This window comes from Silurus aristotelis, assembly GCF_946808225.1.
Source record: "Silurus aristotelis genome assembly, chromosome: 12".
In the NCBI taxonomy this organism is placed as follows: domain Eukaryota; kingdom Metazoa; phylum Chordata; class Actinopteri; order Siluriformes; family Siluridae; genus Silurus; species Silurus aristotelis.
The window spans coordinates 17,389,816-17,417,314 of record NC_139585.1 but is presented as its reverse complement, the minus strand read 5'-3'; the positions used below and the strand labels follow the sequence as shown (position 1 = coordinate 17,417,314).

General features: G+C 36.1%; 3 protein-coding genes across 3 annotated transcripts; 1 reads left to right on the top strand and 2 right to left on the bottom strand.

Annotated features, from left to right (window-relative positions):
- Positions 1 to 2,845: 2,845 nt before the first annotated feature.
- On the bottom strand, positions 2,846 to 6,621 carry josd1 (Josephin domain containing 1). The gene is made up of 5 exons (XM_083556237.1): positions 6,466 to 6,621; positions 5,325 to 5,992; positions 4,968 to 5,096; positions 4,682 to 4,876; positions 2,846 to 4,273 (listed from the first exon to the last, which is right to left on the bottom strand). Exons 2-5 carry the CDS (start codon positions 5,609 to 5,611, stop codon positions 4,171 to 4,173), a joined length of 714 nt encoding a protein of 237 aa, XP_083412363.1. The 5' UTR covers positions 5,612 to 5,992; positions 6,466 to 6,621; the 3' UTR covers positions 2,846 to 4,170.
- A 700-nt stretch (positions 6,622 to 7,321) lies between these two features.
- Positions 7,322 to 11,455, bottom strand: xrcc6 (X-ray repair complementing defective repair in Chinese hamster cells 6). The gene is made up of 12 exons (XM_083556219.1): positions 11,214 to 11,455; positions 10,972 to 11,084; positions 10,740 to 10,881; positions 10,414 to 10,665; positions 10,140 to 10,326; positions 9,579 to 9,765; positions 9,135 to 9,303; positions 8,853 to 9,014; positions 8,596 to 8,725; positions 8,417 to 8,517; positions 7,873 to 7,989; positions 7,322 to 7,774 (listed from the first exon to the last, which is right to left on the bottom strand). Exons 1-12 carry the CDS (start codon positions 11,275 to 11,277, stop codon positions 7,575 to 7,577), a joined length of 1,824 nt encoding a protein of 607 aa, XP_083412345.1. The 5' UTR covers positions 11,278 to 11,455; the 3' UTR covers positions 7,322 to 7,574.
- A 277-nt stretch (positions 11,456 to 11,732) lies between these two features.
- On the top strand, positions 11,733 to 15,651 carry desi1b (desumoylating isopeptidase 1b). The gene is made up of 6 exons (XM_083556244.1): positions 11,733 to 11,979; positions 12,089 to 12,110; positions 12,228 to 12,297; positions 12,470 to 12,579; positions 14,468 to 14,590; positions 14,750 to 15,651. Exons 1-6 carry the CDS (start codon positions 11,895 to 11,897, stop codon positions 14,841 to 14,843), a joined length of 504 nt encoding a protein of 167 aa, XP_083412370.1. The 5' UTR covers positions 11,733 to 11,894; the 3' UTR covers positions 14,844 to 15,651.
- The last annotated feature ends 11,848 nt before the right edge of the window (positions 15,652 to 27,499 follow it).

Below are 27,499 nucleotides of genomic sequence, written 5' to 3'. Positions count from 1 at the left end.
GCGCTATCAGCTTGGAAAGCCAAAAGTGCCAAAACCAATCATTCGTTCGTTCATTCGTGCATATATTTATTCGCTCATTTATTTTCAGTAGAATCAATAGTCAGTCATGTGCACGAGGCATAAACACACTGGGATACACATGAGTACACCGCAGGGAACCATGCACACACATTTACACATGCATTCACCTAGTGGGAATTTAGCAGTCAGTTCACCTGCAAAGAAGGAAACCGGAGAACCCAGAGGAAATCCAGACACAGGAAAATGCACAACTCAGCCCAAGACCATAACTCTTGCTCAGGATGAAACTGAAGACTCTGGCACCCTGAGGCAGATACAATGTGCCACCCTGTGTTCTCTAGTCTCTTTAGAGAACTCCTAACCAAATGTAAATAATATTTATGCACAAGAGGCCCCATTTGAACTGCTATTGGATAAGCATTCTTCTCCACTGATTTTATGTTTTACTTTCATTATGTCATTAGTCATCAGTCCAGATTAAATGGCTACAGAAATAGTGAATTTACAAAAAGTAGTCTTGATTTGATTTGTGTTTTCTGGTTTTCAGGAAAAAATAAAATGAAAAACAGCAGAATGGTTATATGATATAAAATCATATAAAATAAACAGTTTACATTGTACAAGCAAGTGCATACGAGGTGTGTAAAATCATTGTTATATTTTATAAGGCATAGACAGGACTTGAAGTTCATATGATTAACGCATTATCCATGAACTTTCTCCTGCACTCAGTTTTTATTATAATCTGTTGTATTTGTGCTCACACTAAGAATCTCAGTAATCACTTTGCCTCAGAGCCTTTCCCAGGAACTCTTGATATAAGGCAGGGTTATACAGCAAAGAAAACACACACACACTTAAGTACATCTAGAGAAAATTTGCAGAACACTATTTATGAATGGGGACATTATCACTGAACTGACCAGAGATTATCACGTGTGCACAGATGAGCAAATCAGCAATGACTGTGCAACAAAAAAATTATAGTTGAAGTTCTTTTAAACTATTTCCTACAGCATTTAACAGTCAATGTCATATATTAGCAGTTATTTTTACCTGTATTTACCAACGCACCAATTAGATATTTAGTTTCCTCTCTGTCAAAGGGATCTCAGTTCGATGTTGAGCTTTGCTTATTATGTATACCGTACAAAAGTTCCTCAAATTTGATTTGATGTTAGTGAAGCAAAATGTAAATTATGTCAAAAATAATATTTATAAAAAAAATTTTTTTACAGGTAGATCCCATCTTTATATTTTGTGTTTATTGTAATAAATAGCATGTTCTTTTGATTATTTTAGTTTGGACTTGCTACTTGTTTGTTGACCCTACATCAGCTCTGTTGTGTTTACACTGTTTCCAAAACCAACAGCCACCTGTTTTATACATTTTAATACACTATACACACTTTATACCTTACTAGTGCAAGGACTACCGTAATTTTATATTATTTATATATTATCATATATTTATGACTATAAAGCGCACCCACATATAAGCCGCACCCACTAAATTTGACAAAGATTTTTATTTTCAACATAAAAAAGCCACACCTGTGTATTAGCCGCAGGTGTCTACATTGAAAGTAATGAACTTTACACAGGCTTTAATGAAAGACAGTGTCTGTTACACTATGTAACGGGTAAAATATGTTATGGCTCCTTTAAGAGCAGAGCGGCATTTTGGAAATAGCCTGCCGCCGCATTTTCCCGGTATTACTGCATGTATGCAAGACCGAGGAATATGTCATTATTTTCTGATGCTCATTTCTAAGTTTCTTTGACTAACCCATAACGCTGTTGCCATGAGTTTTGGAAACCTGTCTGTGCTTATATGATTTCTGTTGCAACTGGAGTTAGTGAGCTCTCCCATGACCTAGACTCAACGCGCTACAACGGCTTGTAATCTAAACAGTAGCCAAGTAAGTCATTGTTCACTGTCTTCCTCGTTCCTTTCACAACAATTTCTCTCGGGAGTTCATCTTTCGGCATCGTTGTGCGTTTAAAAATCACCACCGGTGGAAGTTTTTTCTCCCGATGCCGTGCAGCTCAGAACACAGGTGAGGTGCGTTTTTTTGTTTCTATTCGGAAATTTCATTGGTCTAATGTTATGTCGCTCTGTTTTTTGGCTTGAAGCTTGTGAAACTGGGAAAAACCCAGGAAAAATAAATATATTAGCCGCTTCGTTGTTTAAGCCGCGGGGTTCAAAACGTGGGAAAAAACTAGCGGCTTATAGTCCGAAAAATACGGTAGTTACACATAGTTGTCACATGTAAGAGCTTGTGGTAAGCAAAATGTAAATGGGGAAAGTGATTTGAGACTTCATTATAGTGAACAGTATCTTTTTTCAATTGTTACACCAACTGGGATAATTTGACCAAAACTGTAAACAAAGAGTCATATTTTGCAAACACAAATGAATCGTCTAAGCACTCTAACATCAAGCTTACAACACAGTATAAAAATGCAATACAAATATAATATGGAAAAAATAACTGACCACATCAGTCTATATAACTTCCTAAAACGAAAATACATTTTCAGCTGCTATACTGTTTAATTACAAAACACATGCAAAATCATGTGTAGGTTCATTTTCAGATTACGAATCCTGGCCTCCTTTCACACATAAAATAATATATATAGCCCACAGGCCTGTGTGTATGAAAAATGTTTTGTAAGACTTTTGGCCTTCCACATCTCAGACTTAGTTTGTATCCTTGCAAAACATACATTAGTAGGTCAATCTAAGTTTTTCCTGGCAGTGTCAAAAAGATGCACAAGTTACATAAACCACATCAGCAGATATGCAAACAGCAAATCGTTTACATACAAAGCCATTTTATTGATGTCACAATACATCTGATTATACATAAAGTGCCATTACAAGCATTTGCATGGAAAACAATGGCATGATCACGTTGTGACTACATCTTCCCCAAAAGGGACATGAGGGAACAGGATTGTCATGGCAAGAAATCAAAAACACTTCTACAGTTTAACAAAGCACCCTGTGTATGTAAATGTGGAATGTCCCTCTCGTACAACAGTAATATTCTTCAGAATATTTATGGGCTTGGCCTAGCGAGGTTTCCAGAATGCAAAAAAAAAAAAAAAAAAAAAAATCTTGCTTCTATACCTAGATTACTAAATAAAATTGGAGTGTGCAGTTTTTAAGAAAACCTGAGGTGTACATTTAAATTTCCCTTTCGAATATTGTGATAAACAGACCCCCACCCCCCACCCCTGCACAATGAACAGGATACAAAGACTTGAACAAATTACTGCTATACTGCATAATTGGCTTAATTACTCAACCAACACAAAAGACAACCAACAACAAAAACAACACTCTCATCCTTTTAAATACCTCCCACAAAACTATCAACTATTTAACTCCAGCACATGAAAAACGAAATATTTTTTCTCTTTCTGACCTTTTCTTTAAGTTATGATAAAATAATTCTTAATATCTCTTCAAAATACAGCACAGAATAGTTGGCAATGTGACTTGGAAATGCTATTTTACTATCCATATAGGTTTTAACTGTATCTGTGCGAAGGAAAAAGTTGTAACTATTGTGGGATGCATGGCTGTAGTGCAAGACAGAAAGTAGCAGTTTTCCTACATGAAATTAACATGAAAAATCCAGTTATTACTTTGCCACACTGTGCTGCTTAGATGCTTCCTATCCATTACATGCACCACAAACCGATTACCATTACGTAAGGATGCTTCATGTTTCTTTTGTATGCATAAGAGGACAGAAGGGTAATCACATGAAGAGCAAAGAAGTGACTGTGTAACATATACAGATATATATGGCGTAATGAATTTTGAATGTCTTTAAAACAGTATGAAAAAACTAAACAAAAGGCAGACATAAAAAAGCACTGCCAAATTCCAAATGGCAAAAGTCTTATAGGCAAAAGAACAGTATAGTGTGTGTTGGTGACATCCCTGTGTTAATATACTTTGCTGCTTTAGTCTGTGTCCAGCATTTTGTGTGTTGTTTTTTTTGTGTAAACAAAATGTCTTGCCAGTGTGCTTTTGTGACTCATTGAGTACGACTCCATATGCTCTTATATATTCCCTGATTGAATCTTACATTCCCTCCTGAGCACGAGCTGAACAATCCATGAAAACTATCAGAAGTTATCAGTCCTCCAGGTCTGATGGACCTCCACCTCCTCCAGCACAACCAACAGCAGTTCACAGTTCTTTCCTCGAAGCTGGTGACGCAAGAACTTCCTGCAACATCATAAAAAAAAATAATGTTGCAACATGATTTCCAGCCAGTTGGCCATATAAGCTGAGAAACAAAACTAAAACTTTTCTTTTTTTTATCTGTGGGACTTTTCTGCACCGTTACAAAACTGAATAGCTCACTTAATATGAAGTGTTGTCCCTTACTTTTATTACACCACTATTTTATTTGACTGTGCTAAAACTTTTACATGGGCAATAATAATGCTGCTAATATACTGATGTTCTTCTCCTGCATTTACTTCATAATGCACTTCTCGCCAATATTATGGATTTGTTATAGTGTTGCAAATAAAAAAACACCTACAACCTATACTCCTTGAAATATACCAGATAAATTGAATATAATTACAAACACTTGTCGTTTAATCATTTTAGGTTGTTTCAGATTACCTGAGCTCATCAGCTGTTCCAATGGGATGGGGATTGCGTAGTTTTGAGTCCAAGTTATAGTAGACTCCGCCCACCTCCCTCACTCCAATCCAATGCTGGCGTTTTAGTGGCAGACGCAGAGGACCCCAACGAAGGTTGGACGGCACATTTAAAATGAAGCCCGTCACGTTTGGCAGTGCAATACTGCTTACATCTCTAAGATAAAGAAAAAATTCCACACAATGACCTAAAGACGCAGACGAGTAGCAAACTGCGCATTAAATTTGATCTCAGACAAAACAAGTACCTTCTTTTGTCCCACCAAACAGCTTCATACCCATGAGTCTGTAAAGCAGCCATGATGACATTTACATCATAGTTGCCGTTACCTAGCATGCTTTTCTTGTGAGGGGTTACCAATGTGCTCGGGGACAGCCTGAAATGTATGACAAAGAACTGTCAAAAAGGACATCATCATGATACATATTTGTGATTCTGCCTGATAACAGAATGTAAACTATTCTTGCTTCTGCTTGGTGGTGTACTAAACAGTGATCTCATAACAGGTATGGTAATCTTAAGTATCTGTCAAGGCAATCGAGGCAAGGTATTTAAAGCTCGATCACCTGGATTAAAAACAGTGCAAGATGGAAAATTCACAAACCTCTGGTAGATTTCTTGAAGTGCCTCTCGACTAAAGGCAGCACCATCCTGGAAGACATTATTTAGTGCATGCAGAGCACATAACTCTCTGTGTTGCTTCTCATGGTAGATGGCAGGAGGTTGTTGAGGAGGAGAGACAACTCTGGCATTTAAAGCTTCATACGATTCAGTGGTACATCCATCTCCAGCAGCTTCACCTTTCTGCTTGCTCACCTTCCATGGCATACAGCCTAACTCCTGAAAACTACCTCCCCCCCTCCCCTTACCAGAACACGGTGTGCTCCCCATCCCTGATGCTCTGCTACTCGGTCACTGTTGTCATTTCTATGACAACCACTCAGACGCTTGTGGTGAATGGCAAGGGGAGGGGAAGGTGGCTACAATGAGAAAACTGAAGCCAGTTTAATGTATGATTGATGATAGAGAAAGTATCAGCAGACAACCAAACTGTAAAATGTTCTTGAAATCAGCTTTGGCATCTCCTTTCAGTGTTCGAGACCTGGATCTCGCATGTAGACGTGCTGTAGACCCAAGTGTTCTCTAACACGAAGCAGTTCTTTCCATTTTTAGCTCTGATCAGATGGTGCAAAACATCCAGGAGAACACACACTCGGGCGACCAAGTGAAACTCCTGAACTCGTGGAAGTCATGTAGATCTCACGTGTATGACTTCATGAAAAAGAAATAAAGATTAAGCATTTGTTGAAACATTTTCAAGATCAAGTCCTTAAACTGAATGGCAAGAAAGCAACATATAATATTTCTTTAAACCTCTTTCTTCTCTACTGTAAGAAACAGAATGTTGTTCTCTATTAAGATTGATTTATTGCAGTCCATTTAAACAGTTCATGTCTGGTTACAGGGTTAACCTTCTCTACTTTGGATAGAGTGGCCCAAAACTTCCTGCATACCTGGCAGGAAAAAAGGAAGAAAGCTCTTTTAAAACTTCAGACATTCAGGAACTAATCAATCCAGGATTTTAACCGGGACTGTCACGGATTATAGTGACTGTCTAAAACATCCATCCCTCTCTAATCATTTTGCCATAGCGTTACTCCAGCTAGCTTACATGCTACCCGTTTGATTTTATTTATTGCATAAAACGGCAAAAAAAAGAAAACCACTTAATGAATTCTCCTCACCGGACATCGCATTCGGTACACAACAGCGTAGACCCGGAGCTTTCCGCCTGCTCCCAACCTGACGTTTTAATCTCTTTTCCTGAGGTTGTTTATTTCTTTGTTTCTCGCACTTTTCCTTATAGCGCTCTACTCCAACCTGAGCATGCGCGAGACGTCATTGGCTTTCTCCTGCTTGCTCCGCCCTACGTCATCAGCACCTTGTGAACTGTAGCCCCGCCCCCGCAAAGTTTGACTTTAAAACCCGAATCTCTCCAAATTCTACATATAAATAATTTATTTGTATTGATCCATTTTAGACAAATATGGTGATACACCATGTCAAAAATGTCAATACACCATTTTGCATTTAATTTAATTGAAAGATTTTAGACTTGTATTCCGATTTTAATGTGTTAACAGAGTGAATAAAAAAAACGCAATGCTATAAGTGAATACACACCTGACCCTGGTTAATAAAGTATAAAAAAAGGCTGCATACAAATTTGATATGTCAAGCTGTATTGGAATTAGTCGTTTATCTTCATATGTTCTTTGCCTGAAACAATAATACTGAATCATACTCTCGTTTCAACACAAGTCAAACTGCATTTAATGTCTCTCAAGTCGTGATCTATATAAATTGTCATAACGTATTAGAAACCTTCTTAAGCATCATCCACGATGGCAAACTCTAAATTTATCATCAGCCCCCATCCACTAATCCTTTTACATGCTTGGTTTGTATTGTAAAAAGAAATCTGTGAATCTGGAGAACATGCAAAACTCTCCCTAGATACTAATCCAATTTGATATTGTAATGTATTGAATTATAAATAGAGACAATTGTCCTGAAGAAAAAAAAAACAGTTCAAAAAAGTTTTAATCCAAATTGTTTCAAGGTTTATTTATTTTTTTGTTGTTTCTGTTTTACAAAGCGCTTAAAAAACAACTCAACATTAAGTGATGATTAAATTGCTGTAGAAGCATTTATAGTATAGTAACTGTTCCTTCACCAACTAAACATCAATGGCAAAACCGCTCTTTATTAAACACACTTTAACTTTATTATATATCAGGTTTTAGCACTAGGCACTGCATCTTATAAATCTTAAGCTGTTTACTGTCTCAATTTATGTAGAGAGCTGTGCAGTCAGAGCGTCTATGAGCTCCTGTTTCTTGGTGCCTGTGGTTCGTACTTTGAATTGTTTGCAGGCATCTTTTAGCACAGGTACTGTCAGCTTGCCCAAAGTTCCTTTAGAAACATGGGCTCGCAGCTCATCTTCTGAAATCTCAACTTTTGGCTTCTTTTCAGCACCATCCCCAGCCGCAGCTGTTAAAAAAAACAGAAGCATGTCTTCGGCAGCTGTAACAGTGACTGGTAAAGCTAAAGCACTTCAAAAAAATGTGTTATTTCAAGGCCCCCCTGACCTGTTTTGCGTTTGGCTGAGGGTTTGCCTTCAGGGTTGTAGTCCGATGGATAGACCAAATCTTTGAATTCCTGTACTAAAGGACCAAGCCGATCATCCATCATTTTCATCTTAGGCACTGGTGATAAAAAAAATAAATAAAAAAAAGATGGCAAAAAGTTTAAATGTACACTTGATAAAGAAGCAGGAAGCACACAGTTGTACTGGATGTCTTTTTGTTTCATTATTCCAATTTTCCTTCACTGGCCTCAACCACACTGAACCCTTTTAGGATGAACTGGAACTCTGATTTTATCCCAGACTTTCTCACCTATCATCAGTGCCCACTTCCCTATTTAATACCCATGTGCTCTTGTGGTTATATGGACAAACCACCAAAGTCAGCGACTTCATTTGTAATGGGATGTTAAAAAACACACATGGTCATGATGTTCAGATGTCGACAAACATTTGGCCATAGGTTATACAGCAGGAGTCAAATAATTCATGGTAACACGTCAATGACCCAAACATGGTTATAACTTAAAGAAAATAAAAACTCTTACTTGTAAAGTCCTCAATGGCTTCGGGTGCCATAAGGTCTAAAGCTAGGGCTTCCAGATTCCTATAATGCTGTTGCAGGACTGGATTTTCAAATGCATCACTCCTGTATACATAAAATTAAAAATTTTCTGTCATTTTCATTTGTACACATTACCTGAAATGGCAAACATAAAAACAATACCTGTATTTAAAACGAAGTTTGTGCACAATTTCTTTCATTTTGTCAACTTGTTCATCAGTGGCTGTTGGACACTCAGGCAAATCCAGGGTCCGTATATCATCCGCATAGGGTAAGAAAATAGCATGAAAGCCTGTATGATAAAATACATGTGTTTAGGGTTCATATCTTGACAGTTCTACAGATTTACAATAAAGATAATACAATAAAAATACATATTCATTATAGTGAATATTTTACTATAACACAACAGGTGGTACCTGGAGGTGCAGCTTGAACATGACTGTCATCCAGCACTTCTCTCTGTGGTAACAATGCCACAAAGCGAGGTGGAGTGTTACGGCGCGCAGTGAATTTGCACAATGCAAACACATTTCTTTCACTGCATCTTTTCAGCAGAGCTGTGAATACACAGGAACTCCCTGGAAGAGTATTATGAATAATGCGTTTTTGAGAGATAAAAGACATGCCATCATGTTAAAAAAACAAGCATTCGGGTTTAAGTCAAAACTGTACAGGAAAAAAATCGAATAAAGCCTTGCCTATGACTTGCTCCTCCTCCGGATATATGAACAATGCAGGCCGTATATGATGGTGTAATTTCAAACGATCCATTGGCTTAAACCCAATCAGAACCAGACCTGGATCATCACATTTTTTTATCTCCTCCACTTCATCCTTTTCCATTACAATTTGCTTGTTTCCATAAACCTTAATAAAACAAATAGAACATGTACATTATTCACTGTACATATGCTTACATATATATCACATGCTATAAATATGCTACATATTTATCTGCACTATTGCTACTTTTTGCACTTCTGGTAGATGCCAAACTGAATTTCGTTGCTGTGTACCTGTACAATGCAATGACAAAGATCAATCGATCGATCAAATCAAATTAATCTATTAAAGCTTGTTACTATGGGTTTATGCAGAACAGATGAATAAAAAAATAAATAACAAAAACTTTGTACAGTTACCTGGGCTCTCTTGGTATCACTGGGCAGAAGCAGGCTTCCATTCTGGGTGTGGAAGAGACGAGTCTTGGTGTGAACTGGCTCGTTGGTATCTCTGTACAACTTTACAGAAGAAGGTTTTGTGGCTGTTCTGACCAAAACATACACACCGACTGCCACATTCATATCATCCCCCAGAGAAAAAATCATTCTAAGAGGGGAAAAAAAAGGGGGTGTAAAACATTATTACACAGAAAATTTAGCGAAGGAAGCAGAGTTTGGGGAATATATAGGCTGTATGTAGCTTCGGCTTTCATTTGCAATGATCCTCATGTACCTGTTATTGTATAAATTAACTACAAATCATAAGCTTTAACTTTTTTTTTTATGTTGAATGTTAAAATGTTGATGGTGGCTACAGAATGGAAATATTCATTTAAATATTAATACTTTTTGATTCTAGACCATTTTACTCCTTTGTCATTTGTTTCAAAGAACAACGATGAACAATAATCAAACTGCAAACATTTGAGTTTTTTTTTTTTTTTATCCAAATTTTCTAACTACTTAAGTGTATTCACTTACCTACTCTGAGCTCTTTTTGGCATCTCTCGAGCACTGACCCGCTTCTGTAATTCCTCAAGTTTCCCACTAGGTTCACACTGCAGTCCAAGCTCACTCTCATCGTGCGGTGGGCTTACGATGTCACAGAAGAACAGGGATACATCAAACCCTCCTGGCTTGAAAAGGTGCATTAAGTCTATAACCACTCCTGAGGGAAGAGAGAAAAATTGATATCATGATCAGGTTAAACAACAGCTATACAAGCTTTCCACAGGTTAACAGTTCGCATTTTCACCTGTCTCTTTAAGATCATCAGCTTTAGTACAGGCCTGTCTGTCTCGAGTTCTTTCTCCTCCATGAGGGTTATCACTGCAGGTGAAAATCATGAGACGCTTGTGAGACAGCCGTAGCTTAATGTCACTATATAAGTTTGAACAGCACCACAAAGCATCTCCGAGTGACGTTTCTCCACTGCCCATGGTCTCTGCAGCCAACCTAGACCCTTTATCACCTCTCAGGTTATCGATATCCTGCACACGCCGAGCACCTGAGAGAACAATCAGGTTGGTTATAAATGGACAACTCTGACAACAATATACAACCACAAAGTCTGTTGCCTACCAGGAGAATCCAGATCATGGTAAACGTAGACATTTTTGAAAGAGTTTCTGGGGTTCTTGCTTTTCTTAGTTCCATAAAACACCAATGCAACCAGGTCTCTGTCACTACTTATGATTTTATTGTTGTACACACTCCGCACACACTAAAAAAAAAAAGACAAATAGAAATCGGTGGTGTAAAACTGTCCCCGGCCATCACTCTTTTCTTAATCAGGAGTTTTATGTTTGCATACCTGCATTGTCATGTCAAAGTTAGAAGATTCACCATCTTCACCCTTAACGAACATCTCTTTAGAGGCATCCACTAGAAACACCAGGCTGTCACGCCCACTGCTCTTGTATTCTCCTAGTAGAAAAATTAACAGAACATATTGCACATTAAAAAGCTTTTTAAAAAAAAGTAAATTTGCGTTGCTTATACATTCTGGTTGATAAGGTGTAGTTGATAAGGTGTAGTAAGGACAGAGGTGCACACCAGCAAGTTCTTCTTCTTCCTCAACTTCCTCGTCATCGTTACGGTAGTCTGACCAATCAGCCATCCTTTTCTTTCACTCAATATAACCTAAGTAGGACTTTATCTAAATGTTTATAAAACCCAGACTTTTCTTGTTGCTAGAAATGTAGGGTGATACTGATGGTCTTAGCAGCAGAAAAAAGACCGCGCAAGATGCGTGGTCCAAAAATGTACAATTTGAGTGACAGTGCAATAATCCAATCAAAATAGAGACAGAATCACTCCCACCAATCAAAGTGCAGGAGGGCGTGGTCTGTGCAGGCGGAAGTGTTTGGAATAAACAGAAATATAAATCTAACCAAACTAACGCAGAAATATTTACCTTAAATAAGAATAATCTCTTAAATACACACAAGGTAATAATAATAATAATAATAATAATAATAAATGACATTTGTTAGACACATTAATAAGTAATTATAAGTAAAATATTGCACGAAATGTCTCTTTTAGGAACGTTTGTGTGTCATATTGCCATCTAGTGGTGTGGAATACGTAAACGAGTCAATTTCTATTTCCTGATGTAAATAGCTCAGTCATCTTCTTGTGTTGTAGTCCGGTTCTTCTGCTTTATGGTATTGTGACCAATTCAGTGTAGTTTTAAACCGTTTTAGTTAGGAACTATATTCCTAGTGGTGGTGAATGATGGGGGAGACCTACAATGTGAAGCTCTATGTTTATGACCTGTCAAAGGGACTTGCTCGTCAGCTGAGTCCTTTGCTCTTGGGTGAGTAACTTGTGATTTCCAGCAAGATTCTCGCTAAAGTCTATGAGTTAGCAGGGGAACAAATATTCTTTACTTATTAAGCCATCAAACATTTATTTTTGATTGACAGGTAAACAACTCGAAGGAGTTTGGTAAGTATTCGAATGTCATATTTGAATTTTCCTCTGATCTTGCTTCTAATAAAAAAAAAATAATAAAATAGTTGTGGCATAAAATCCATGACTGAAACATGTGCTATTTAAACCTAGGCACACATCGGTGGTAATCCATGGAGCAGAGTATTTCTTTGGGGGACAGGGTATAACAAACTGCCCACCGGTAAGACCTGTTTAATACTCTTCAGTGCTGTTTCTTGTTTGTTTTTACAGAAATATGAAGGAGTTAGTTATCCGATCAGTAGGCAACACAGCTAGAATGCAACAGCATACCAAAAGAGCTGAGTCATGTGTTGTGAAGGACATGAGCAGTCGTGTATTGTTCATTGTTTTAGGGTGCTACACTGTTAGGAGAGCCTGATGCCATAGTGGATTTGGGAAACACAGAAGTTCCCAAAGACTTATATACAGAATATCTTTCATCCCTGCAAGAGTCCACATACAGGTAAATTCATTTGGTTTTCCTTTTCATAGCATGCTCCACATGATGAATAAGCACAGAAGCAAATTACACACACACACACACACACACACACACACACACACACACACACACACACACACACACACACACACATATATATATATATATGTGTGTGTGTGTGTGTGTGTGTGTGTGTGTGTGTGTATATATATATATATATATATATATATATATATATATATATATATATATATATATATATATATATATATACAGTGAGGAAAATAAGTATTTGAACACCCTGCTATTTTGCAAGTTCTCCCACTTAGAAATCATGGAGGGGTCTGAAATTGTCATCGTAGGTGCATGTCCACTGTGAGAGACATAATCTAAAAAAAAAAATCCAGAAATCACAATATATGATTTTTAAACTATTTATTTGTATGATACAGCTGCAAATAAGTATTTGAACACCTGTCTATCAGCTAGAATTCTGACCCTCAAAGACCTGTTAGTCTGCCTTTAAAATGTCTAGATGTTTAAAATGTCTATGTTTAGATGCACCTGTTTGAGGTCGTTAGCTGCATAAAGACACCTGTCCACCCCATACAATCAGTAAGAATCCAACTACTAACATGGCCAAGACCAAAGAGCTGTCCAAAGACACTAGAGACAAAATTGTACACCTCCACAAGGCTGGAAAGGGCTACGGGGAAATTGCCAAGCAGCTTGGTGAAAAAAGGTCCACTGTTGGAGCCATCATTAGAAAATGGAAGAAGCTAAACATGACTGTCAATCCCCCTCGGACTGGGGCTCCATGCAAGATCTCACCTCGTGGGGTCTCAATGATCCTAAGGAAGGTAAGAAATCAGCCCAGAACTACACGGGAGGAGCTGGTCAATGACCTGAAAAGAGCTGGGACCACCGTTTCCAAGGTTACTGTTGGTAATACACTAAGACGTCATGGTTTGAAATCATGCATGGCACGGAAGGGTCCCCTGCTTAAACCAGCACATATCCAGGCACGTCTTAAGTTTGCCAATGACCATTTGGATGATCCAGAGGAGTTATGGGAGAAAGTCATGTGGTCAGATGAGACCAAAATAGAACTTTTGGGTCATAATTCCACTAAACGTGTTTGGAGGAAGAAGAATGATGAGTACCATCCCAAGAACACCATCCCTACTGTGAAGCATGGGGGTGGTAGCATCATGCTTTGGGGGTGTTTTTCTGCACATGGGACAGGGCGACTGCACTGTATTAAGGAGAGGATGACCGGGGCGACGTATTGCGAGATTTTGGGGAACAAACTCCTTCCCTCAGTTAGAGCATTGAAGATGGGTCGAGGCTGGGTCTTCCAACATGACAATGACCCGAAGCGCACAGCCAGGATAACCAAGGAGTGGCTCTGTAAGAAGCATATCAAGGTTCTGGCGTGGCCTAGCCAGTCTCCAGACCTAAACCCAATAGAGAATCTTTGGAGGGAGCTCAAACTCCGTGTTTCTCAGCGACAGGCCAGAAACCTGACTGATCTAGAGAAGATCTGTGTGGAGGAGTGGGCCAAAATCCCTCCTGCAGTGTGTGCAAACCTGGTGAAAAACTACAGGAAACATTTGACCTCTGTAATTGCAAACAAAGGCTACTGTACCAAATATTAACATTGACTTTCTCAGGTGTTCAAATACTTATTTGCAGCTGTATCATACAAATAAATAGTTAAAAAAATCATACATTGTGATTTCTGGATTTTTTTTTTTAGATTATGTCTCACAGTGGACATGCACCTACGATGACAATTTCAGACCCCTCCATGATTTCTAAGTGGGAGAACTTGCAAAATAGCAGGGTGTTCAAATACTTATTTTCCTCACTATATATATATAACACATGATCATTGTTTTTTTTACAGACCAGAGACGTACCACCTTTTCGAACACAACTGCAACACTTTCAGCAGTGAAATGGCACAATTTTTAACAGGAAGAAAAATTCCATCATATATTACTGACCTGCCATCTGATGTGCTTTCCACGTAAGTCTTTAATACGGACGTTTATTACAGGGAATGACAATAAGCATAGTTCAAGCTAATGACTTAATAATAGTGTTGAAACACTTTCTTATTGTGTATGCCAGAAAGTCTGCCAACCTGAAACAATCAATTTAACAAGAGTTTACCTGCTTTCCACAGGCCTTTTGGACAAACACTGCGTCCTCTGATTGAATCCGTCACCATTGCCCCGCCTACAGACAACTCTTTCCATGGACACTATGGACAGAGGTAGACGCTGTTGTAAGGAACAGTGGCATGGTCATTCAAATTCAGAAAATGACAATTTAACAAAGCTCAATATATCAGCAAATATATAACAATATATGATCACATTATCTGCTACATTTAAATACAGGCAATATGGTTTTGGCAAAACAGACTTATGTAGCTAACAAATTAGGAATTCTCAGAGCTGAAATGTAAAAAAAAAAAAAAATCACATTTGTCTCAAAGTACATTTAATATAAACTGCTAAGTTCAGGAAGCAACAGGTCAATTCAATTCAACAACAGATGAATAATTGAGTTTTTAAGGCTTATTAAACACAGTAATAAAACAGATAATTGAATAATTTATCTGACTAATAAATACTTCCATTTTGGCTCATAGCCATAAACCACTAGCTTGCAAATATTTACAAAACAAGCTTTGACTGCAGTGATCACTTTTCATTAAGGTCTAAATAATAATAATAAGTTTGATTTGTAATGCTTAAATATGTTAATGTTTATAGAAATAACAGTTGAATAATACTTCTGCTGTTAGGGCCTGTTGTGTATTCCTCTTGGATATCAAATGTCTGCCTTTGTGTTGCGTTTTATTCGATCTGCAGTAACATCTGAAAGTCACACGAGCTTGAGCAATGTGATTCCAAAATTCATGTGGAGGAAGTGATTCTGGCTTCATGACTACTGTTGCCTTTTAAAATTATTCTGAATGTTTTTGACACTTGACTGAGTGTATGACATCGTGTATGATACAGTGTCTGAAACTAAAAGACTATTTACTATTACCTAATATATGTGATTAAAAAAAAAACATGCAATTTATGTGCTGATTTTTTAGACTGTAAGCTTTGGGAAATCAAATTTTTATATATCTATAATTTTATTGAATAGATAGATAGATAGATAGATAGATAGATAGATAGATAGATAGATAGATAGATAGATAGATAGATAGATAGATAGATAGATAGATAGATAGACATTTAAAGAATTGAATAAAATGATTAACATTTAATAATAATAAAAAAGTCTGTAGAATGTGCTATTTGGAAAGCGGGACTACTTTTAAACTGACACCAAATATCACAGTACACAAACAGGGAACTTACATTATTTATGATCTTTTTTGTAGGTGGGAAAGCATATGTTACATCATAGACACACTCATTTTTTAAATTGTCTCCTGATCAAAATCAATGAAAGTTATCTTCATTTACTTGTCACTCATCTGTATGTCCCAATTGTTGTAAGGCACATATGCTTATGAATTCAGTTGATTTATTGCAGCCTTTCCACTTTGTTTTGTTATTTTCTTCTGGAATAATTGTACATTTACAGTCTGTAAAAAAAAATTGATTTACTGATGAATTCTCAACTTTGTGACTTTTTTTAAATTCTACAAGTGTTCTTTCATTAGCACCACTGTTTCGTTTATGTGTTGGTGCTTCGGGTAAAGTGTTTTATAGGTTTAGCTAATTTTGTTTTTTCTAATACAGGAAATGACAGAATACAAAAAATGTTTTTTACATATACAGCTTTCAACTTCATATTTTACATCTATGTCGGATTCTACATGTGAACTTGTTGGCAGTGACTAAATGGCTCCTTTATTTAGTGTATACTTGAATTTACTTTGGTTGACCTATTACAGGTAGTCGTCGACTTACAACCTATGCAACTTACGACCATTCGACTTTACGACCACCATCGCTAGCCGTTATTTTTTTACAACTTTTTTTAAACTTCCGGCATAATTTTACAGTACGTGTGTAAAATTTCATCGTGTTACGAGTGTCCTACGCCAACCAAATCGTGTTACGACCGATTTGTTGGTCCCAATTGTGGTCGTAAGTCGACGACTACCTGTAACTGATTTATTGGTTACGGTTTTTGTCAAATTGGTGTAATTTTGTATCTCAAGTAAAAGTAAAGGATAACTATTTTTATTTTTAATAATTAATGGAAAGCAAAATGTTATATAGCTGTAATAAACCTTTCTTTTTGTTTAACACAAGAACTTTCCTTGAACAAAAGGTGAATGTGACTAGGTGTAAAATAACCGTTTGTAAGACTTGGATACTTGTAGTGCAGTAATGAAAATGGCCACTAAGTGGCAGAAGTACCGCACAATTTTGAGGGAAAACAAGCCAAACAGGCATCACCGTCTGTATATATTTATTTCCACTGTAATGAATATTATTTTAATTATGTAATTGTAAAATATCTGCTATAACCTGCAATAAAAAAATTTGCTCTACCGTGTTTCGTATAATATAAAATTATAAAAATGTACATTACACAATTTACAGAAGGATAAAGAAGAAAAACCAGGGACGCTGTCATACTACTGCTGTCACTTGTCCACTTAGAAAAAAGGATCACTGAAAATCACTGCAATGTTTTCTGTTTAATTATCCTATAACAAAATATTTTCATCCTTGTAGGCCAGGTCTTGTTGAGAATAGCACACACGCACAGGGCACAAAAGCTGGGTAAATAGTTTGAGAAGTAATTATGTAAATTATGTTTTACGGTTTTCAAAGTCATAAGATCTCAACCCATTTGTATAGCCAATGGAAACTTTGTCTGCCTCTTCAGTGTAGGTCCATAGATTAAAAGACCCGTTCCAGCAGTCACTTGCAGGTTTTTCTTATACTTCAAGGTGCTTCCTGTTTGTACCAGGGGAGAGGTTTTCTCATACACGACATGAGGGAAAAATATGAATATGAAAATATGAGTAAACACAGTTCAGAATCCTGTAGAGACTCAACTGTAAAGCCATTTCATATCTAAATGTGCTAGTAGCAGAGATTTTGTCTCTAATCTGTCAGAATCTGTTGTTATTCAGAACAACAAAATTAATAATTTTGATTCTGTGGTATATGATTTACTTTGATAATATAAAAAACCTTGCAAAATAAATGTCAAATTCAAATTTTATTTGTCACATATTTATACAGATTTTTTTTACAAATTTGTCACATTTATACAGAGTACGACATGTAGTGTAATGCTTTTGTCTAATATGTAAACATTAAGTATAAAGTATATGTATATTAAAAGTATGGTATAACAAAAAATTATGAAAAAAAGTTAATAATAATATATAATATAATATATTTTTATACACACCCTAGGGGTAAAACCTACCCCCCCCCCAAAAAAAATAAAATAAAATAAAATAAAATAAATAAATAATAATAATAATAAAAAATAAATAAAGAAAAAGAAAGAAAAAGAAAAAAAACTAATTATATACAGCTTAGGTCTTGTCACTGAGCAGTTATGCAAGGTATGCCATTGAGAGTATAGTTTCTCAGAGGTATTTGTTATGTAAGCTGATAGTCATCTGCATTTTGTCCGATAGAGTAGTGAGGATGGAGCCTGGTAAATATGTGGACATGTTTCATGAGACCATGCAGAAGAAACAATTACTCATATAGAATTAAAATGATGATCCCTGGGCACAGAGGAATTTAAAGAGGTGTCTCTGTACAGCTAAAATGACAACATAATGTTTTTGTGAAAGTTTTTTTTTCTTTCAAAAATGTATATAACATTTACAGTATATGAAAAGGAGGGGAAAACAAATTTGAATGTAGTCTAGTGCTGCAATTTCACAGTAACAATAATGTTCAGTAACAATAATAAATGGGACTGAACTGTGGATAAATTGTTTAATCTCTAGAAGTATATTTTATTTTTTATTGGCAAACACTGCCTTCATGCAACTCGGTTTGTGCACAGAGGCATTGAACTGCTGGAAGATGTAAGGGCCTCTGAAGGCAAATTACAGTGATGGGGAAATTGTATAGGCACAGCATTCAAAGACTCTATACAATAATGCGCTTTCAGTGTTGTGGCAAAGGTTTGAGAAGTTATTTATGGGTGTGATGGTCAGGCATTCACAAAATTATTGCCATGCATTTCATTATAAAACATGGAGGTTGAAAAAAAATAACTATATATAAAATTTAAATGATGAATAAGATAGACAAGTGTTAATGTCTCTCTCTCTTTCTGACACACACACACACACACACACACACACACACACACACACACACACACACACACACACACACACAATACAAAAGATTAAGCTAAGCATTAAGGGATGCCTATTGCATGATGGGTATGTGCACAAATTAAAAGCTCATACATGTTAATTTATAAATATGCTACTAACTAAGTAACTAACTAACTAACTCATTTTTGAAAACTATTACTATAGAACTGTGATACTCTAAACACCAGTTTGTATCTTTCACAACACATTAGTTTGACAGTGTGACAGGCAGTATTTCTAGTTATGTAAAAAAAACTAATACAAGCCACTGTGAAGCAGACCAACATTTAGAGTGGAACCTAAACAAATGCCTTTTCCCTAAAGGCTTCTGTTTGTGGGACCAGTCAATATTATGGGTTCTATTTTGTTTGGAGAATGAGTGATTAAAAAAAGATGGAAAGCCATGAGTTTTCTCAGTGGATCAATGCATTTCCAGACCAGCTCACAATAATAATGAAATCAATACAGTGGATGTCTGGTCATTTGCATGTCTCTTCAGTCGGTAAAGGTCACGCTTGACAGACAGGCCCCTCAGGTACCAGGCTGACTTTTCTGTTTGCGATACCGCTATAGCAATGCAAGCAACTCACAGAGTGTTTGAAAATATCATCAAAGGATGTTTCTCTGAGTGTTCACTTCCTTCCTCTCATCTTAAATTCGCTTCTCTGCTACTGTACAGATATACTGTATTCCATGTTGTATGCTTAGTCACTTTCTCTATTCACTTTATTTTGTTGCACTTTACTGCTTTTAATTTTTTATGTCATTTTCATGACTCTATGTTCTGTTAATGAAAAGTTCTCAAAGTTTTGTCTGCTTTTTTTGTAGTAATGTCCACTTTTACAAAACAGAATTGCTTTGAATTGATACGAACAATCAATGGCACTCAATAATAGTATTGTGATTTTGCCTTTCTGGCAATTGGTTAATCAGTTAAATAAAAAAATGTAATCAAATGTCAGATGTATTCCTTCTTCTCCTATTTTCATTTCAACATCTGTGTTTCTGCCTCTGTGGCTTATAGAAAAGTAGAAAATGCTTTGTAATGATCATGCAAATAAGGTGGAAGAGAGAGTTTGTGTCTCTGTGTGTGTGTGTGTGTGTGTGTGTGTGTGTGTGTGTGAGAGAGAGAGAGAGAGAGAGAGAGAGAGAGAGAGAGAGAGAGAGAGAGAGAGAGAGAGAGAAGATATAAAACTCTTTCACACCCTTGTGTAAATGATAGGCTTTTTTTGTGATGTACCAAACGAAATGAAGATAAACTATGTCAAATCATTTTCCATATTCAAATGGAAATCATAATTTAATGATTTTACATGATTTATCTTGGTTTTTAAAGGTGTGTACACTTTTATTTCCACTGTATCTATAAGTATTTCATATTACCTATGCATGTGATGAAGCAAGATACAGTCAGATACATAGAACTGCTAAACTTATTAATATTTTTTGTTACACTAAATATTGTTACGTAGTCATTTAGTGCTTAAAGGTGTATACACTAATGGCAGTCTTTCTGATATGCCTGGAAACCATCATAATCAGCCGTCTTCCATGCCTCTTCAAATTTTAGCTTCAGTTTAAAAACAAGAAAAGGAATCCACTGAGGGTTTCATCTCATCCTCAACACACATTTTAACATCATTGATTAACATTCAGCCTGACCTTTTAACCGAATTTTAGACAGGAATGACGTCTTGTTGCATTCCACAGTACCTTTAGAATGTAGATGATTATCTGAGCTCACCATGTTATCAGGTTTGTCACTTGATATTTACATTTTAATTAAAAATAATGTAAAACCCAAAGATCTGATTCATCACATTCACCAGATAATTTTGATTTATTTTGTATAATGCTGAGATTATAAGTGACCAATAAATAATACACATGCCACATAACACCTTAAAATCTAAAACTTTGTAGCCACATTGCATATGTCTTTTCAGAAAGCATCTCTTCCCACTTCATAACTAATCTGTTTATTGAACCCCTCCTTTTTGAAATGTAACTAGGTGTGGTATATCCACCCACAATAGACAATTAATCTTTCTTTCGGCTTCCGCCACAGCGGATCATCCGTATGTTTGATTTGGCGCATGTTTTTACGCTGGATGCCCTTCCTAACGCAACCCTCCCCATTTATCCAGGCACTAAGGCTTGTGCAACCCTAGTGACTGGGGTTGGTTCCCTGACCGGGGATCGAACCTGGGCCACAGCGTTGAGAGCGCCGCATCCTAACCACTAGACCACAATTACTGTAGCTTATTCCTTTCACTTAATTGTAACCTCTCTCTCTCTTATTATTAGTGTGTGCATTCTTACACACTAATAATAAAAATATATCCAGGAATGGAAGGTCATGGTAAGCAGAGATGACCAGTAATCCTGTTATCATTTAAAATAGATGTTTAAAATACAAAACCATTTTGTATTTGCTGGGTGCAGAAAATTGTTGTAACTTTTGCAGTTTTCTAAACACAAAAAATATGTAGTACTTATGTAGTTCCGGTTTTTGAGCAGAAATACATACATCTCACTGTACAGTATTATACCAGTTGTAAATATATGAATATACCGTAAGTGTTGTGTTCACCGGTAGTAATGGTGTGGTTGTCATTTGTGTTGGGTGTGGGTTTCTTCCCTGTTTTTTGTCATGCAGTTTGGGAAATGGTTTGTCTTTTTTTGGGGAGGGTAGGGGTCCACCCTGAAGTTTATCCTGGTGCTGTACTGTATATATTCCAATATACCTACGTTTTTAAGATACCCCAGTGTTTGTGTTTCATTCTTTATCATTCATAATACCAGATACACCCACATCCACCTTATATGCCTTTAATCATGCTGTGCGGCCCAACCCTAGACTGGGACATAAGAACTCTTCAAAAACTAGCAAGTTATCTAATAGAAGGAAAAAGCTTCTATGATGATTTAACTTTGTAATTTATCTTGTGCAAACTAGAGAAGAGTATTAATAATTTTTAACTACTTTTGGTTTCTCATGGTAGTCTAAGTTTAATAACCGATGAATTGTGGTACTTAAAATAAACTAGATTAGATTAACTTTAATCATTTAGATCATCTAACTATTATTTAGCATCTAACCAGAAGTACAAATAACTATATAACTGACTACACTAAATAGCTACACTGCAGATGGCTTCCTAAAGTTTATTTACCACATGCAAATATCAGTCCCCTCCAAAATTCTAAAGAAGAGTGGAGCATTTTGATGATTATAGTGGGTGACCTGCTTGGTGCCATCAAGGAATATGCAACCAAATATTAAGTATTATTTACTTTAATCTGTTCCTATAACTTTATTAAACAAAAAGAAAGATTCTACTTCCAAAGGTACCATGATGTAAGATGTTTATCTCATCTACATGTAAATACAAGGAAATAAAATCTAACAATGTGATCTATAGTTAAATATTCATATTTTACTCTCAAACCCAAATGTCTTCAGTATATTGTACAAGCAATAGAATAGGCCTTATCCATAAAATGCCTTCGGCAGGAAGTGTATAATGAGAGAAAAAGGCATAAACGTTCTCAGAAATATTTGTGAACTGTTAATTTTACCACAATGAACTTTAATTCTGGGAACCATAAACAGAAAAGGGCACAAAAGCCTTTGAACCATTTACTTGTACTGTACTTTTAAACAATTTCCACACATCTCTGCTATAACCTTTATATTTATTTACTTTACATATGTTTACACATTAGCACAGTAGCACAATTGCTACTATTTGCACTTTTGGTAGATGCCAAACTGCATTTTATTGCTGTGTTCCTATACTATGCAATGACAATAAAGTTATATCTGTCATAAAAAAAGCATAGCTCAATCACAAGTATCTACCTATACATAAATGGATAATGTTAAGATAAAATTTAATTTCAATCTGCATATATAAAAAATTGGTAAGAATTTAGCCTAATAAGGTTTTCAAATTGCATCTGTAAAATATTGACTTTCACAGTCTATGACTATTTTACATGTATCAGATAAAAATCAATTAGTCTCAAATTGACATTAAGTCTAATAGCTTTCTATACTAATTGAATACATAAATATTCAGGAGACCTTTTTTCCTTTGGTCAGACAGTTGTAATAATTTATGCAAATTAGATACATTGTTATTTAGTATGTATATATATATATATATATATATATATATATATATATATATATATATATATATATATATATATATATATATATATATATATATATATATATATATACAGTGAGGAAAATAAGTATTTGAACACCCTGCTATTTTGCAAGTTCTCCCACTTAGAAATCATGGAGGGGTCTGAAATTGTCATCGTAGGTGCATGTCCACTGTGAGACATAATCTAAAAAAAAAAAAATCCAGAAATCACAATGTATGATTTTTAAACTATTTATTTGTATGATACAGCTGCAAATAAGTATTTGAACACCTGAGAAAGTCAATGTTAATATTCGGTACAGTAGCCTTTGTTTGCAATTACAGAGGTCAAATGTTTCCTGTAGTTTTTCACCAGGTTTGCACACACTGCAGGAGGGATTTTGGCCCACTCCTCCACACAGATCTTCTCTAGATCAGTCAGGTTTCTGGCCTGTCGCTGAGAAACACGGAGTTTGAGCTCCCTCCGAAGATTCTCTATTGGGTTTGAACCGGAGACTGGCTAGGCCATGCCAGAACCTTGATATGCTTCTTACAGAGCCACTCCTTGGTTATCCTGGCTGTGTGCTTCGGGTCATTGTCATGTTGGAAGACCCAGCCTCGACCCATCTTCAATGCTCTAACTGAGGGAAGGAGGTTGTTCCCCAAAATCTCGCAAAACATGGCCCCGGTCATCCTCTCCTTAATACAGTGCAGTCGCCCTGTCCCATGTGCAGAAAAACACCCCAAAGCATGATGCTACCACCCCCATGCTTCACAGTAGGGATGGTGTTCTTGGGATGGTACTCATCATTCTTCTTCCTCCAAACACGTTTAGTGGAATTATGACCCAAAAGTTCAATTTTGGTCTCCTCTGCTCAAATGACTTTCTCCCATGACTCCTCTGGATCATCCAAATGGTCATTGGCAAACTTAATACGTGCCTGGACATGTGCTGGTTTAAGCAGGGGAACCTTCCGTGCCATGCATAATTTCAAACCATGACGTCTTAGTGTATTACCAACAGTAACCTTGGAAACGGTCTTTTCAGGTCATTGACCAGCTCCTCCCATGTAGTTCTGGGCTGATTTCTCACCTTCCTTAGGATCATTGAGACCCCACGAGGTGAGATCTTGCATGGAGCCCCAGTCCGAGGGAGATTGACAGTCATGTTTAGCTTCTTCCATTTTCTAATGATTGCTCCAAAAGTGGACCTTTTTTCACCAAGCTGCTTGGCAATTTCCCCGTAGCCCTTTCCAGCCTTGTGGAGGTGTACAATTTTGTCTCTAGTGTCTTTGGACAGCTCTTTGGTCTTGGCCATGTTAGTAGTTGGATTCTTACTGATTGTATGGGGTGGACAGGTGTCTTTATGCAGCTAACAACCTCAAACAGGTGCATCTAATCTAGGATAATAAATGTAGAGGAGGTGGACATTTTAAAGGCAGACTAACAGGTCTTTGGGGGTCAGAATTCTAGCTAATAGACAGGTGTTCAAATACTTATTTGCAGCTGTATCATACAAATAAATAGTTAAAAAATTATTTATTGTGATTTCTGGATTTTTTTTTAGATTATGTCTCTCACAGTGGACATGCACCTACGATGACAATTTCAGACCCCTCCATGATTTCTAAGTGGGAGAACTTGCAAAATAGCAGGGTGTTCAAATACTTATTTTCCTCACTGTATATATATATATATATATATATATATATATATATATATATATATATATATATATATATATATATATATATAGTTTTTTTTGCAGGACAGTGTAAACATATGTAAAGTAAATCTGTTTTTGTTGTGTTTGTTTATGGCAAATTAACTTGCCTTTTCTGCTACATTAACTTAAAATTTGCACTGTAAGGTGCTTGATCATCTCATCCATGATGTTCCTGTTCTTGATATGTAAAGATTTTCAACTTTCCTATTTCTTGGATGGATTAGGGATAATATAGGCAATTCTAAAATAATATTCAGTTTAATGTGCAAGAAGCAGACAGTTGAAGGTAAAATACCAATATTAGGCAATAGATATGCATGTTTACTGACTCAGTTACAGTGTCTTTAATTCACATATGACCAGAGGTGGCAAAAGTACACACATCCTTCACTTAAGTAGAAGTAGAGATTGAAATAATAATAATTAATCTGCATTAAATTGCATTAATCGTGCATTAATAAAAAAAATAGTGTTGTAAAAATGTATTTGCATAATTTTTACAGTCCTAATAAATATATTAATACAAAACGAATTTCCAATTTTGTTATCTTATAAATGTATCCAGGCTAAAAAACTACCATATAGAACACAAGCAGAGAAAAGATGATGATGATCAGGTGGTCAGGGATGTCTCTGTTCTCAGTCATGTTTACATCACTGACTCCCTCTGTCTCATCCACGCTTGCCCCAGACATCTTGTTGCCTTCTGCCCTGCTCATTGTTAGCTTCATAAACTAACCTACATCTGTGGTGTGTGATAACCAATGGCAGGAAATAGGTTGATGGGTTGAAAACGGCACACAGTGAGAAGAAAAAATGTCAAATAGATGACAACTACAAAAAAGAAATAAAACCTGTTTTAAAAATGTAAGAAGTAGAAAGTACAGATATTTGTGTAAAAATTTAATGAGCAAAAGTAAACAGTTGTCTGAAAAATAAATATTGAAGTAAATTACTGACAAATCTACTTAAAAATCTACTTAAGTACAGTAACTAAGTATTTGTACTTCATTACTTCCCACCTCTGAATATGACCACATGTATTTTTTTTTTTTACAAATGTATATTTGATATTTGATTGTTGTGTTTGCCTACACTTGCTGTTGGACCTGGCAATTTGTATGTAAATATAGTCTTTCAAGGTATTTAAAGGAGACAAATCAATCTACTATCAGCTTTGTTAAAAATAAGTGCTCCCTGAAATACTGGACACAGATAATTTCCCAGATGAATAACCAATTACCCGTTCTTAATTTCTGGTTTTGCTCCTCATCCTCAGTTTCTACAACCCTGCTGGCCCATAACCCTATGACATGTAATACAATATATGTTCTCACTTTCATCTGCAATTTTGTTGCATTCTGTGCAAAAAAAAATCTTTATGTTATGAATGAATCTACCCTACAATTTAAAATGCATGTTGCATTAGCAGCAACACACAAAAATCATACATTTATATTTTATGCATTTGCAGAAAATAAGTGCATCAATTTTGAAAATAATTTTTCAAACACAAAAACCTTCCTAAATCTCTCTATATTTTATTTTTAAATGACTGGGTTTTCTTTATCTTTCTTTCTAGTTTTTGCTTATATAGTGCATGGCATGCTCACTTGTATACATTGACCGAGAATAGCACTCTGCTCCATGTCACCTGACAACTTCCCTTCACATCCAACAATCAAAGAGAAAAAGATGTGAGAGGGAACAGAAAAGAGGAATATATGATGACAGAAGTGCCATGTGAGTTGGACTCCTATCTGGCTCAATTTTTTATTTTATTTTTACTTGGGATCCTTTAAATACAACTAGATGCCTCTAAATTAAGCATTAAAGGATCAGGAAAATAACAGTTTGATATGCTTCACTCACACAAAGTTTCTGGTGAGAGTATGAGGTAAAGGCAGATGCAATGTTTGTTTGTAGATAAAAGAGATCTGGACTGGTTTGGCACAGTGCAAAGTGGAAAAGGGGAACTTGTGAAAAATAAGTTTAAAACCAGTATATTTGTGCTTTGGTGAAGCAACCAATAAGACATGCATACAATTAGAATGCATACAGCCATAGGCAAAAACGAAATGGCCTAATTTGCTTTACGGACAAATCCTGATATTTAGTTTGAACATCAGATGCATCAATATAATCTTGCAGTGTAAAAGTGTCTGATACTTATTCTGCTAACTATTAACCTTTTTTTTTTTTTTTTAGATTTTGCTTTTAAACTGTTAAATTTCGATTAATACTGCGGCTAGGTTCTTCTATGGCTAACTTTGACTCTTTCTTTTGAGATTTCTTTACACATGGAGCAGTTGTGATATGTGTCTCTAATTTTGTCTTTACGAACTCTTCAAGATCATGCAGACACATAAAATTTCAGTTCCACATGTCAGAAAATGTCAAATTCAATGTGTTTCTGCTGTTCGAACAGCAGAACTATTTAACTGTGGTGCATTTGAATAAAAAAAAATATGTGTCAGAGTTGCCCACTGTGTGCAGGCAGCAATAGTTCATTCCCAATGACATTAAGGTGTAAATGAGAGACCTTTAAATTGAAGTCACCACTTTTTCGTGCTTTGTGCATACTTACCTGAGGAATGTTTATGAATCTTTAAAAATGTAGATGGACAGTGGGTGGGGGTCTCTTGGCAGCCATAACAGGTTTGGATTTTGCAATTGCATGAAGAGGATTTAAGAAGTGAAACCTTT